This window comes from Leptodactylus fuscus, chromosome 9 (assembly GCF_031893055.1).
Source record: "Leptodactylus fuscus isolate aLepFus1 chromosome 9, aLepFus1.hap2, whole genome shotgun sequence".
Lineage (NCBI taxonomy): Eukaryota > Metazoa > Chordata > Amphibia > Anura > Leptodactylidae > Leptodactylus > Leptodactylus fuscus.
The window spans coordinates 20,637,875-20,651,108 of record NC_134273.1 but is presented as its reverse complement, the minus strand read 5'-3'; the positions used below and the strand labels follow the sequence as shown (position 1 = coordinate 20,651,108).

Here is a 13,234-nt window from a genome sequence, read left to right as displayed (position 1 = left end):
AGACCATGTCTTGGTGGATGCCTGAAGCATTAAAGGGGTTCTAGGCCATGAAATAGCCCTTTAAGGTCCCCATGACAATAATCAGATCACAATGCCCCTAAGTGATTAGCAGTTATCTGGTAGTAAGTGTTCAATTTCCCTGCAGCGCCATCACAGCGGCAATGTGGCATTACACAGAGCCTATAGCAGTGGTTCTTAACCTTGTTTGAGGTACCGAACCCACCAGTCTCATATGCACATTCACCGAACCCTTCTTTAGTGATAAATCAAATATGATTTTTTTCCAAATTCAAGACATAGGTATATGGTTTTTCACTGGTACACAAAATGAACCTTGCATAGGGCCTAGGGTTCGATCGAACCCTGGCTAAGAACCACTGACCTATATGAATCAATGAGCTGTCTGTATAATGCAGGACAGGACGGGTCCTCCAGAGTCAGAGACACTCTTTATAACTGCTCCAGTGTGATTCTAATAGTGACACAGTGGGTCCGCATACGCCATGACAATGACATCGGGCAGAGCGCACCCTTACTGATAACACCAGCAATCCATGGTGCTGCCGCAGAGAATGCTTTATGTTCTCAAACTTAAAGGGGTTTTACTGGCTTATCCATTGATGATCTAACCTTAGGATAGGTCATAAATTGAAGATCAGCAGGGGTCCAACAGGACAAACCATAGGTCAACCAGCTGTTTGAAGCGACTGTTGCCTTTAGGTGAGTGCTATGGCCTCTTAACAGAAAACCAAGCGCAGCACTGTTTGTTGTACCCCGTGTTTACTGGTGTTGGAGCTCAGCCCCATTCACTTGAATGGAAGTGAGCTCGGAACAGGGCTTGTGACCAATGAAGATAACATGGACATGGAGTGCTGTTACCAATTAAAATAGCTGATCAGGGGGGATCCTGTTTGTTGGACGTCTGCTGACCTTCATTTGATGACCTATCCCTAGAGGCTAAGGCCACAGATAACGATCCTCAGCCGAAAAATGCTGCAGAGCCCTGCAGAGGAAACGGATTGCGGGTTTTTTTTTGCAGCGTTTTTCACAGAACGCCCACAGAATGTTCCCGTGCAAACTTTCTCTCTGACACCTGTACTGAAACCACCAGCGTTTTTGTACATATCATTGGCAAGATGCGATTTACAAATACATGTCGGTTTTTGAAATCGCAGCTTTTATACTGCTGATGTTTTTCTGCAATGTGTGGAAAGGATTAGCCAGAATCTCATCCACATTGCAGTGACTGTAAAATGCAACGTTTTCACACTGTGGGCCCCTGGCCTAAAGGATTGTTCCCACGAAGTATCCTCTATCCATAGAATAGGGGGCGATTGTTGGATTGCTGGAGGTTCAACCACTGGGACCCCTAGTGATTATGGGAATAAGGGTCAAGTGCCCCATGTGCTTTACCACTGCTGCATTTCCGACTGTAGGACTAATCGATATATGTCTATTGGCAGACAAAGGTAGAGTATACCATTTTTATTTTTTTTTATGCATTTTTTTTGTAAACCATTTACCATTTTTAACATAGCACGGATAAAATCTTCTGTCGTTCTGCAACACCGTCCATAGCAAAATCTGCATGTAACATCGGGATTTTGCTGCACATTCACCCCAGATAGTTGTCATAAATAGCAAATTCCTGTGGTTGTGACGGGTAAGATCTAAACTTAGGAGGTAAAGCTTTGCAGGCTTGGACTTGACCATAGAGGAAGCAGATGAATCCTCCTGTGGTCCCCTAATACGTAACCCCTACAAGAATGGTGCATGGCACAGTAACCTTATTGCACTACATACAGATAGACAGCATCCCATATAATCAGTATATTACACATAGATGCATTGGATGACTGAGATATCATCTAGGTACAGAACAGGTCGAACACTATCCATCTCCTTATTGTCTCTGCGGACCCCATCACCAATCATCTTGGTCACAAAGTTAAGGGGGCAAGGAAAATGGAAGACAGGTAATAGTTGCATTTAGCTGGAGGGACCCCAGAATGAACACCAGTGGTGGGCACTATACACTCTTCAGTCCAACACCGAAACTAACTCTATGTTCAAACTTGTGCTGGGATTTCCATTCTTCGGGACAGCGTGGGGACCCGAAAAACGGAAACCAATTCGCTAACAAAGCGGTTACCCATGGAATCCTTTGGACCCCATAGACTATAATGGGGACGGCTGGGTCTGAAAAATGTAGAGAAAAAAGTCCTTTTCTCTGTCTAGGTTCACACCTTGCGACTGTTCTCTGCTCAGGTATTCTGTTTCCCATTTTGCAGAGAGAAAAGTCCTACAAGTATTTTGGCTTTCGGCCGATCCATTATAGTTAGAGATGAGTGAGTAGTATTCGATGGAATACCTCCCCTGCATAGGTTATTGTTGTAAAAAAAAGCGCCAGGGAAGATGGGAGGGGATTCGAATTTTTCTCACATGGTATTCGACCGAGTACACCAACAACTATGCAAAGGGAGGTATTCGATCGAGTACTACTATTGGATCGAATACTATTCGCTAATCTCTAAGTATAGTCTATAGGGTCTGCAGGTTTTTGTGGGTTTTTGGGGATCCTACAAGTAGAAACTAGAGATGAGCGAACACTAAAATGTTCGGGGTTCGAAATCCGATTCGAACAGCTGCACACTGTTCGAACGGGTTTCGAACCCCATTATAGTCTATGGGGGGAAATGGTCGTTTCAGGGGTACGCAACATTCGATCAAATTCTACTTACCAAGTACATGAGTGAGGGTCGGGCTGGATTCTTCTCCCTGCGCAGCGTCCCCGCGTCCTCTTCCGGCCTTGAATTCACTCTTCTAGGCATCGGACCTGGGCAGAGCCGACTGCGCATTCCCGCACTACAAGCAGACATGCGCAGTCGGCTCTGCCCAGGCCCGATGCCTGGCAGAGTGAATTCAGAGCCGGAAGAGGACACTGCGCAGGGAGAAGACTTCTAAAGGTAAGCGAAGAACCAGCGTTGATTGGCAATGTATAGCATTCTGCCAATCAACACTGGTTCTGCATCGAATCTTAACTTTCGAACAGTTAATAGTACTTGAGTACGAGTATTTCGAATACCGTAGTATTCAAACGAACACCTACTCGATCGAGTACTACTCGCTCATCTCTAGTAGAAACCGAAATGCAGGTGTGAACATAGCATCTCTGAATTTGTCAAGCAGAGTGGGGGATGGAATCCTCGAGCGCAGATGTGCACCCAGCCTTAGTTTGGCAAGCCTATGCCACGGATATTTAACCCCTTGAAGTTGGAACTAAACTTTGTGGAGTGATAATCGACTGGATGTAACGATTTGACTCCATAAGGCTTGCAAACCCTAAGTATGACACAAGAGGGAGCCCCTGTATTGTTTCAGATGAATATGCCATGTCTATGGCAGGGATATACCTAATACCCCCCCCCCCCCCCCAATTCCCCACCCAAACCTGAAGTCATCAGAAAGATGCAGCAAACCCATTACCATAGGCATATACAGCCACGAGTATACACAGGTAATTGTTCATGATGCCACTCCTTTATATAATACTGCCATGCAGGATATTTTCTGTTTTTTAGCTCTTTTTTTTTCATGTCACCTGTCCATGCAGAATCATAAGAAACCCACTTCTTATAAAATAACTCCGGGATATAAATAAGAGGAGAGGGCTGGGATGAGCGGAGACAGGGAAGGTAGAGAAAAAAGGGTGGGGGCGATAAGGGCTAGGGGTTTTTCTATTGGTTTGTGATTACAGCATCCTTTGGAAGCATCCTCCCTCCTTCCATGCTCATTCACCTCCCTTCTACTCCCTCCTTCATTACTGATTCATGATGAGCGGCTGTAGCGGCTGTGGATGCAGTGATCTCATCGCTCGCTCCTGCAGCTCCAGCCACACATCCAGAAGCTGGGCCCGCACCGAGCCCCTGCTGCATCCCCTGCCGGCTCCATCCCACCCGTCTGCCCTCTCACACATGCTGCAGTTTTTATTCCTCGACTAATGGTGCCTTTACGTTTAGTATAGACACAGGCATAGATTTTTTTAAATCTACACACGTATGTTATGCTACGTAATGGATGTCTGCTTGCGTTCCTCCTAAGGATACTTCCATGTGCAGCCAGGCAGAGTGGCATCACCATGTCCTAGATGACATTTTGTATGCTACCCCCACGCCATTTCACTTGTTAACATTCCCTCTTCTTAAAGTGGGGTTATTCCTTAAGGACCCCCTCCATGGAGGAAAGAATTCCTTCTTTTACCTCACCAGCCCCCCAGCTTTCCCCACCTGTCAAAAAGTCCCAGGACGTTCAGGATGAGAAGAGCAACTTTGTCAACGAGTACGCCTGCCGTGTCCTGGAGCTTCTGGGCATGGGGCATCGTTTGTTTGTACCCCGACTTCTGGCGGTGAGAGACTTGTTGCATCGTCTTTTTTTTTTGGGCAGGGTCTGCATGTTTTTTTATTCTGCATGACTTTGTTATATGTCCCCAACGTTGTCTGTGCAAATCCCGTGACCCAGCCCTGTCAAGTGTCTGTCCTCTCCAACTGTTGCTATTGACTGATATGTGACGGATTTCTTCACGGAAAGGGTTGTGGCTATATATTTGGAGGGACGAGAAGGCCTAGGGGGTTATTAGAATGGTGAGAAGAATGAGAAGCCAGAAACTCATTCTATCTGCATATGTGTTCCTCATCGATCTATATGTCATTACCAAAACATCCATTCCAGAGAGAATCCTAAGTGGTCTTGTCGGCCTTTTTGGATCATTCATCGGCCTTCCATAGACTGGTATTGCTATGCTAATGCAGAGATTCCCATATAATGGGCCTTTGGTGGGTTTCTGAGGACAAGAGCTGTCCTTAGTGACACTCGTGTTTGGTGACGGCCAGTTTATCACCGGTCATACCAGAAGAATCCTTGTCTGCTGTCTCCACCTGCTGAACTGTATTTTGTGCCTGGTGGATTTTACCCCCATCTAGGCTCGGTCATATACGTGACTTATCTCACCTATGAATGTATTTCTCACTTAATGTGAATTTATTGAGGCCATTATATATAAAGTCAAAATGATCGGACTATGGCACATGCATCATCATTGCAAGACCTCCAAGGGTCATCCGTAGCCCCTACAAGGTTCACTTTCTGGCTTCCATGTAGATAAATGTATATCTGGATATAAGGAAGCTTTACACTATATAGTCTTGTCCCTTTTGCCATCTAATGGACTGAAATTCCTAAATTCAGGAACCAAAACATATGTGAAAGTGGCCACGATGAGTAGGTTGAAGGGGAAGCCAAAGTATGAACTTTGTAGGAGCTAGGGATGACCTTTGAGGGTCTTGCAATGAAGCTGCACGTGTCATAGTCCTATCATCTTGATTTTATGTACAATGTGACCAGTAATCTCATATTAAGTGGTTCTGTGGGTGCCAGATTCTTGGAATTTTTTTTTTATTTTTTTTAATGTAGATTTTGAGCCCCATATAGGGATCACAATGTACATTTTTTTTCCTATCAGTATGTCTTTGTAGAGTGGGAGGAAATCCTCGCAAACACGGGGAGAACGTACTAACTCCTGGCAGATGTTGTTCCTGGCGGGATTCAAACCCAGGACTCCAGTGCTGCAGTGCTAACCACTGAGCCACTGTATTGCCCTTAGATTCTTGGAAATTTTGTGACAATCCATTTTGGAACCCTTGAAGTTTATTTATATATGTTTGTAATAACAGTAAACTCGATGTCCGGATTGTTTTCTTAAAAATCTTTATTAAAAATAAAAGAATTGCTATTCGCCTCACTGCTATCATGTTCCCATTCCGGCCGTGCCCAGGTACCCCACTGTCCCAGGCAGTATCAGAGTGTAGAGGAATCTGTCAGTGATTTGTTTAGTTTTTGTGTAGCCCATCCTGAGCTTTTTCTTAAAAAAAAAAAAAAAAAAAAAAAAAAAAATGTAACTGTCAGACAACCCCTTTAAGACACCAGTTACAACAGCCCGAGAACTTCCACTAGCTGTAGTATGGGACTGACAGGTATTTTGAAAGCAGAACATTCAAGGCCTGATCACATCTCATCTGTATATAGCTCTGTGCAAAGGTTTTAGGCAGGTGTAGTAAAATGCTGTAAAGTAAGAACACTTTCAGAAGTAGAAGGGTTAATAGTTTGTTTTTGTCAGTGAACAAAATAAAGTGAATGAAGAAAAGAGAAATCTAATTTCCATCGTTATTTGGTGTGACCTTTGCTCCTTGGAGGAGGAGCCCTGGAAGTGATAATCCAGCCCCCGCAGAGTCCTGATCTTATCATCATCCAGTCTATCTGGGATTATATGAAGAGACAGAAGGATTGAACAAGCTTACATCTACAGAAGACATGTGCTTAGTCTCCAAGATGGCGGGAACAACTTCTCTACCGAGTTCCTTCAAAAACCGTCTCCAAGTACCGAGAAGAACCGATGGAAGGCAAAGGGCAAAGGTCACACCAAATATCAATGAGATTTAGCTTTCTACTTCATTCCCGTTGTTTTGTTAATTGACAAAAAATCTAAACGATTAACCCTTCTATTTCAGAAAGCGTTCTTACTTTACAGCATTTTTGTCACACTTGCCTAAAACTTTTGCACATCATTAATGTGCCGGACATACTCCAAATATATCTACTTTTGTCTACATTTAAGCTGTGTTACGTTACGCCACAAGTTAAATGTAGGCAAAATATTGTAGGTTACACTGTTCTGACCTAAAAAAATTAAAAAAAGTTTATGAAGTAACTTTTTTCATTGATGTGAATGGTTGACATGCAGATGTAAGGAAAGAACCCTCCTCTATGATCCTCCCACTATATCCTGTGCTTCATTTACGTAAGAGACGTATACATTTTTATTTTCAACAAAGGGGGAGATTTTTGAGGACTGGCGTATTAAACACCAGTCTTTATATCTCCTGCATTGGTGGATAGTGCGCCACATTTATGTGGAGATACGTTCCTGTTCATAACATTTACTGCTTCGTATACCGGCACCCTGAAATCTACTAAAGCTTGTAGCTGATGTCGTAACTTGCTGGTGCAAACGCGAAAAAAAATTGCTAATTTTTGCACAAAAAAATAGCAACTTTTTTATGCTTTGTACTCTGACGTGTAGCCAAAATGGTAGATAAGAAATGTATACTCAAGATGTGAAGCAATATTCCGATGTTAGAGTGGTGACATACTGGTAGGTGGTTGACCCCACCAATCATAAAAAAAGGTAGGAGGCGCTGCTCTGTTGTGTCCCCTTTACTGCTTTTCCGTTCAAAATGGCTTCCTGGACATTCCCTTTTAAAAGGGAGAATATCAACGGGGGCAAAGCATATTAAACCAGCAACACAGGTAGTCAAGACATAGGAGTTTGGAGCCCTCAGTGCTCCAGAATGCTCAATTCTGAAATAAGCGACTACCAAGTTTCCATCTTGGTCCCCATGCAGACCTGAAGGATTGAAACTAGCGTGAACTTAGCGTAAGATGTGAAAAACCCTTTAAGGAACACTATGGAGGAGAAAATTAGTTTTTTTGCCATACCACACTTCCACTCTAAAAACTCAGTTCACAGAGTACAGGCTACCACAGGCGGCCATCTTGTTTAGTGACGGATTGTATAGTACCATGCAAAATCCAAGAGGTGGCGCTATATCATGGCTATACTTCAGCTGTTCACACTGCAGTGTCAACCAAAATCAGGTGCTGAAAAAGAGAAAACGTTGCGTATAGTAGTAATGGAGCGTTGAGAATTTCAGATGATGAAAGTCTGTATCCGCCATCACACCTGGAAGTCACTCGACATACACCAAAAGAGCGTAAAGAGAGCGTGCAACAATCCGGCTCATCCAGGAGATGATGGACTGGATCTCGTGATCTGATATTTATCTCACTCCTTTGTGCAGCACAAAGATCTGGTTGCCAAAATGCAGAACAAAATCTGCAGTGAATTTTTGTAAATTTCTGTCTGTGTCCAGTAAACTTGTAGCCATGTCATCGTACTTACGTTGGGATCTAACGGATCGCAATCACGCACTGCTGTTTTGTTTTTTTTCACGGACACACGGGGGAAGATTTGTGTTGCCTTGTACGTCAGTTTTGTGGCGCATAAGGCATTAAAAGTTGCAACTTCTTTGCCCAAAATCTGTCAGGTCCTTTATCATGTATGAGATGCTCCAGGTATACAACTGACTGTGCACCTTGTCATATATGGAGCGCACCCTCTGTCAGAGATGGGCTATGATACGAGGGGTCCCTGCCTCTAAATGGGGGTAATGAATTTACACCAATTTATTTTGGGCGCCATAAATTCCCATTGTGTTCCACATTTGTCTCTTCAGTATGCGAGAGATGATTTGTATCTGCAAAAATTTAGTTTTTTTAATGCGTGCGCCAAATATTTGTGGCTTACAGACTGCAAGGTAAGTTTTTTTGGGCCACAAATTTTGTTTTGCGCCCAATATTTATCTCCTGGTGAAACTCACACTTTTACTAGGATGGTATACGAGACAGAATTTTGGAGCTTCCAGTATTTATGAAGGTCCGGGCGACAGATTCGTAAATATGGTTAAAAGAACGAACGGGATTCGTAGCTTAAGATGGACAAGCATGCCCCGATGTCCTCTAGCGATTATAGTAGGGATTATTGTACAGGACAGTAGATCACGGGGCGGCAGAGACTGCGGGCATCACAGATAACTAGAATACTAAAAGTCCCTCTACCGCCATGATGTCTGTCCAACACACAGAACAAGTTTCATCAGTGAAGCTCGGTCATATGAATATGGGGTGAGAGTTGCGGAGAATAAAGTCTTGGCCTGCAGTATCGTCTTCTCATTCCTTTACTTGTCTTGACCATGCATGTCCATGGATCCCTGGAAAAAATAGGCAGCTCATGGATAGCTTTCATGTGGTGTCCATGATTCATCCGAAGATGAGGAAACAACCAGGTATTACAGGAGGTCTGAAATGCTGTGATGTTTCGTTTGCTGCCTGAACTGCTCACAGGGAGGTGTATTGAGCTTGCAAACAAAACATCACTCTGAGGTCAGTGACCTGAAAATAAATCGGATAAACTGTGCCAAACAGGATATATATTAGGAAGTGTTTTTATAAATGTTTTTGAGGTGGTAGGAAGTGTGGACTGCTTGGATGTGAGGCAGGACAAGGCAGAATCAAAGATTACCCCAAAGCAACACGCGCCATTAACTTTCATACATTGGGGGGCTGCATGAGGTCTGAAAAAGATGATGAACTCCATATTGTGTTTAAGAAAGCAAAAGACGAAAAAGGAAATTATAGATGACTCTGGAACTATGGATAGCAGGGTAATGTCTAGGTCAGAGTTCCAGAGTGTTTAGCGGCCGTAGTCTCCTTTCTTTCCTCCCGCTTTCTCAAACTCAACATGGAGAAAACGGAGTTCATCATCTTCGCCCCACCTCATAGGGCCCCTCTACCTGACCCATCTATCAAAGTTAACGAAACCACACTCAGTCCAGGGTTATCCCAAGGCATCAGACCCCTGTCCTACGGGTCTGATACCTTGGGATAACCCTGGACTCTGACCTATCCTTCAAGTCGCATGTTCAACCCCGCTGCCTCCAACTCAAGAACATCCATCAAATCTGCTCCTTCCTCAGTCCAGGCCCTCATAATCTCCTGCTTAGATTACTGCAACACCCTTCTCCATGGACTCCCAGCAAACACCCTCGCCCCCCTCTAGTCCACCCTAAATTGTGCTGCTCGCATAATTCAACTTGCCCTCCGTCTTTCATCAGCCGCTCCCCTCTACCAATTCCTTCGCTGGTTAGCCGTTGCCTAGCATATTGAGTTGAAGCTACTAATGCTAACATACAAAGCCATCCACAACCTGTCCCCTCCGACCTAATCTCCCGCCACCTGCCCACATGTAACCTCAGATCCTCCAAAGACCTCCTGCTCCGAGGGTTTCTAGAGAGCATTTTAAAGCCTTTTAGTTTTTGTTGCGTTTTTTTTACAGAAATTAGGTAAAATAGGGGCAACACGATGGCTCAGTGGTTAGCACTGTAGCCTTGCAGCGCTGGAGTCCTGGGTTCGAATCCCACCAGGAACAACATCTGCAAGGAGTTTGGATGTTCTCCCCGTGTTTTTGTGGATTTCCTCCCATTCTACAAAGACATACTGATAGGAAAAATGTACATTGTGATCCCTATATGGGGCACACAATCTACATAAAATGAAAAAAAATAATATATATATATATATATATATATATATATATATATATAGGTAAAATAGGTTAATAAAGTATGTTACAAGAATGTTCACCCCCCTCCCCCACCCTACAATGGCACAAAAAAGTGAAACAGCACTAACTCATTAGGTCAAAAATATTTTGTCAGTCTCATGTACGCTATGCAGATTTTTCATTTTTTGGAAATTGACCTGTGGTGCAGATTTTTTATATTTATTTTTTTTACAGATTTCACTTATTACAAAGAGAGAGGTGAAATTAATGTCTGGCACATTTACAAAAATTGTCGGAAAGCTGTTTTCTGGACTAAAAATATTGATGACCTATCCTACTGATAACTCACTAACATCATATCAATAGGGATTTGAAACCCGCAGAGAATGGAGCAGAAAGCTGACAGCTCCGTTCTCTGTGTAGTGGTGGAACGGAGTCATTGCAGCTAAGGTCTCATTCAGTTAAATGGGAGCTGGTCAGCAGTCCCTGGTCTGGCCACTATACAGAGACAATGACAAACGCAAGCCACATTTTTCTCATAGAACCGTAAATTGTCATCTGTACGTATGGCATATGTATTGGTGCGATATGGAGCAGTGAATTTACCTGCACACATTATATTGAGAGTATGAGAACAACATATTACGCGGTATCATGTTATAATGTTTGTTCCTCCACTTCCCCACCACCGCCATGTTCCTATACTCATGGTTATGGGTCGAGGCGCTAAAATCATCCATCTAAATGATGCTTGTTAGCCTGGGTGCTCACTATGGGAACGCTATCACTATGGACTGGATATTACCCAATGCCTATCTATATTATCAATATTACTGATGTGCTCATAGATCTCTATGACTCCTCTCTCCAGAAAAAAAACAAACGATAGAAATAGTAAGAAGGGAATTTAGGGCGTCCTAGTCATATACTACTTATACGTCTTATTATATATAGTAAGTGTGTTTGCACACGCTAAAGTGTTCTCTATAATCTTATGGGCCTCTGTGTTTGCTTTTTGATCATAGACTTCCAAGGAAGACCTCTTACAAGCAGACTTTGAAGGGGCGTTAAAGTTTTTCCGGGTCCAGCTGCCAAAACGTTACAGGGCTGAGGAGAATGCTCGGAGGCTGATGGAGCAGGCCTGTAACATCAAGGTAACCCGGTTATAATATTAGAATATTGCAATGTTCTATATGTATAATGTATAATAATAATGTGTTCTGTATATATATATATATTACATGTTCTATACGTATATTACTTTATTGTAATGAATTGTGCTTAGTATTATTTTTACGTGTTTTAAGTTTTGGCAACTTATGTGACATCCAATATGGAGCTCCTGTCACTAGTCCTAGCTCATGTTACCTTACAGCATATAGTCAGGCCTCATTGTTGTGGTTCGGGTCCCTTGCTACAGCAGAGAGTAGTCGTCAATTGCAATTTTGGTCTGGAAGCTTTTGACCTGATACAAACCTAGGGATGAGATTGCGTACCTCTGTATATATTGGGGATATCAGGACTTCATGGTATGAAAATAGATTTCCCACCATGATGCTAAATATCGCTGGCATCATCTTTGCCTCTTATCACACGTCCACTGTGACATCTATGAACCTGGCCATACTCACAACGGTATGTTCACATGGCAGAATTTGGAGAGGAATAGAAGTCTTCCTCTCTAAAAACTGGCCCAAATCTGGCTTCCATTGTTTTCCGCTAAACCTCGATGCGGCCTAAAATTTTTATATGAGGCTTATCATGCATACAGACTCCAAGCAGAAAGCCAAGGCTTGTCTTCTGCTTTCTGCCCTCTCCCCATTCACAACATAAGCATATAGGTGTCGGCAGAGAGAGCTGTGCACAATACAGTGTATGGCCAGTCTAAGAGTCAATGAACGCATCTTGAAGGGCAGATTTATCTGATGGCTTATGGCAAATGCTGCTCCAGCTCCTTATGCCAAATTTCCATGAGTGCAGGTGGTTCTGTCCCCAAAATATCAAGGCGTTGTGTGCCATTCATGTTCTATTATTCACTGAATGAAGTTGAAGATTTGATACTCTTCCAAGATTCTGAAGGCCTATTCTCCCTTGCTGTTGTGCGCTTGCCCCTTGCACCAGACTGGGGGTATCGGCCGATCAGCTGGTCGTTTCTATATTCGGGTCATCGATATGCAGTAAATGTCTGATAGGTGAGAGTCCAACATTAGCAGAACCCGGCTGGGGATGAAAGGATATACCAACACGTTATAATTGGTGGGCGTCCGGCTTGTGGGACCTCCTACTGATATTAAGGTCACAGCACACTGCAAATTTTTCTTACACAACAGCATGAGGTGTATGGAGATCTGCCCTTGTAGTAGGGTTGCACTTCTTTATGATGGGTGGCCATGTTGGCATTATGCTGTATATACAATGCTCCATCCCCATAACAGGATTTGTGGGGTCCCAGAAGTAGAACCCTCTGCTTCACATATCCTAGTCATAGGTCATCACTTTTTAGCATGGGAACACTTCTTAAATTCCTAGGGCCCCCATTTTTCTCATCTTCCCCTTCCACATGACTGTATGTATCTATATGACATTACAGTTTAAGCCTCGAGCACACAGTCATTTGTCCAATATGGCAGAGGTCCAAGAAATATCTCTGGCCTGCAAACAGCCAGAAACAAAGAACAATCGGGAGAAAATTCCTAAAAATAGTTTCCTGTCTATTTCCTATGTATTTCTTCATTGCTCGCATTATCCGATTTATTTTATTAAAAATTGCACCAGGATAGCCGGGTATAAGATGGTCTTCCAGAAGCCGTGGAGTCAGACCTGCCTCTGAACAGTAAACGGTGGGTGGAGATCCTGGCAGCCGTGCAGATTGCAATTTTCTGCTTAGAAACAAGCAATCTTCTTCAGAAACCTGCAGGTCTTCCTGGGAATTGGTGACATCTGCAAAAGTCACGGTAGAAATCTTCAGCATAGGAAGGACGGCGTATAAGAGAGCTTAGA

General features: G+C 43.4%; 1 protein-coding gene across 4 annotated transcripts in view; it reads left to right on the top strand.

Moving 5' to 3' along the window:
• RABGAP1L (RAB GTPase activating protein 1 like) overlaps positions 1-13,234 on the top strand; it is a 210,844-nt gene that overhangs the window by 154,169 nt on the left and 43,441 nt on the right. For 3 of the 4 annotated variants that reach the window (XM_075287099.1, XM_075287100.1, XM_075287101.1), the window contains exon 19: positions 11,260-11,388. In XM_075287099.1, the coding sequence (XP_075143200.1) occupies positions 11,260-11,388 (129 nt within the window). Of the gene's footprint in view, positions 1-4,169; positions 4,406-11,259; positions 11,389-13,234 lie in introns of those variants that run through there. The other variant, XM_075287102.1, reaches the window with a different exon arrangement.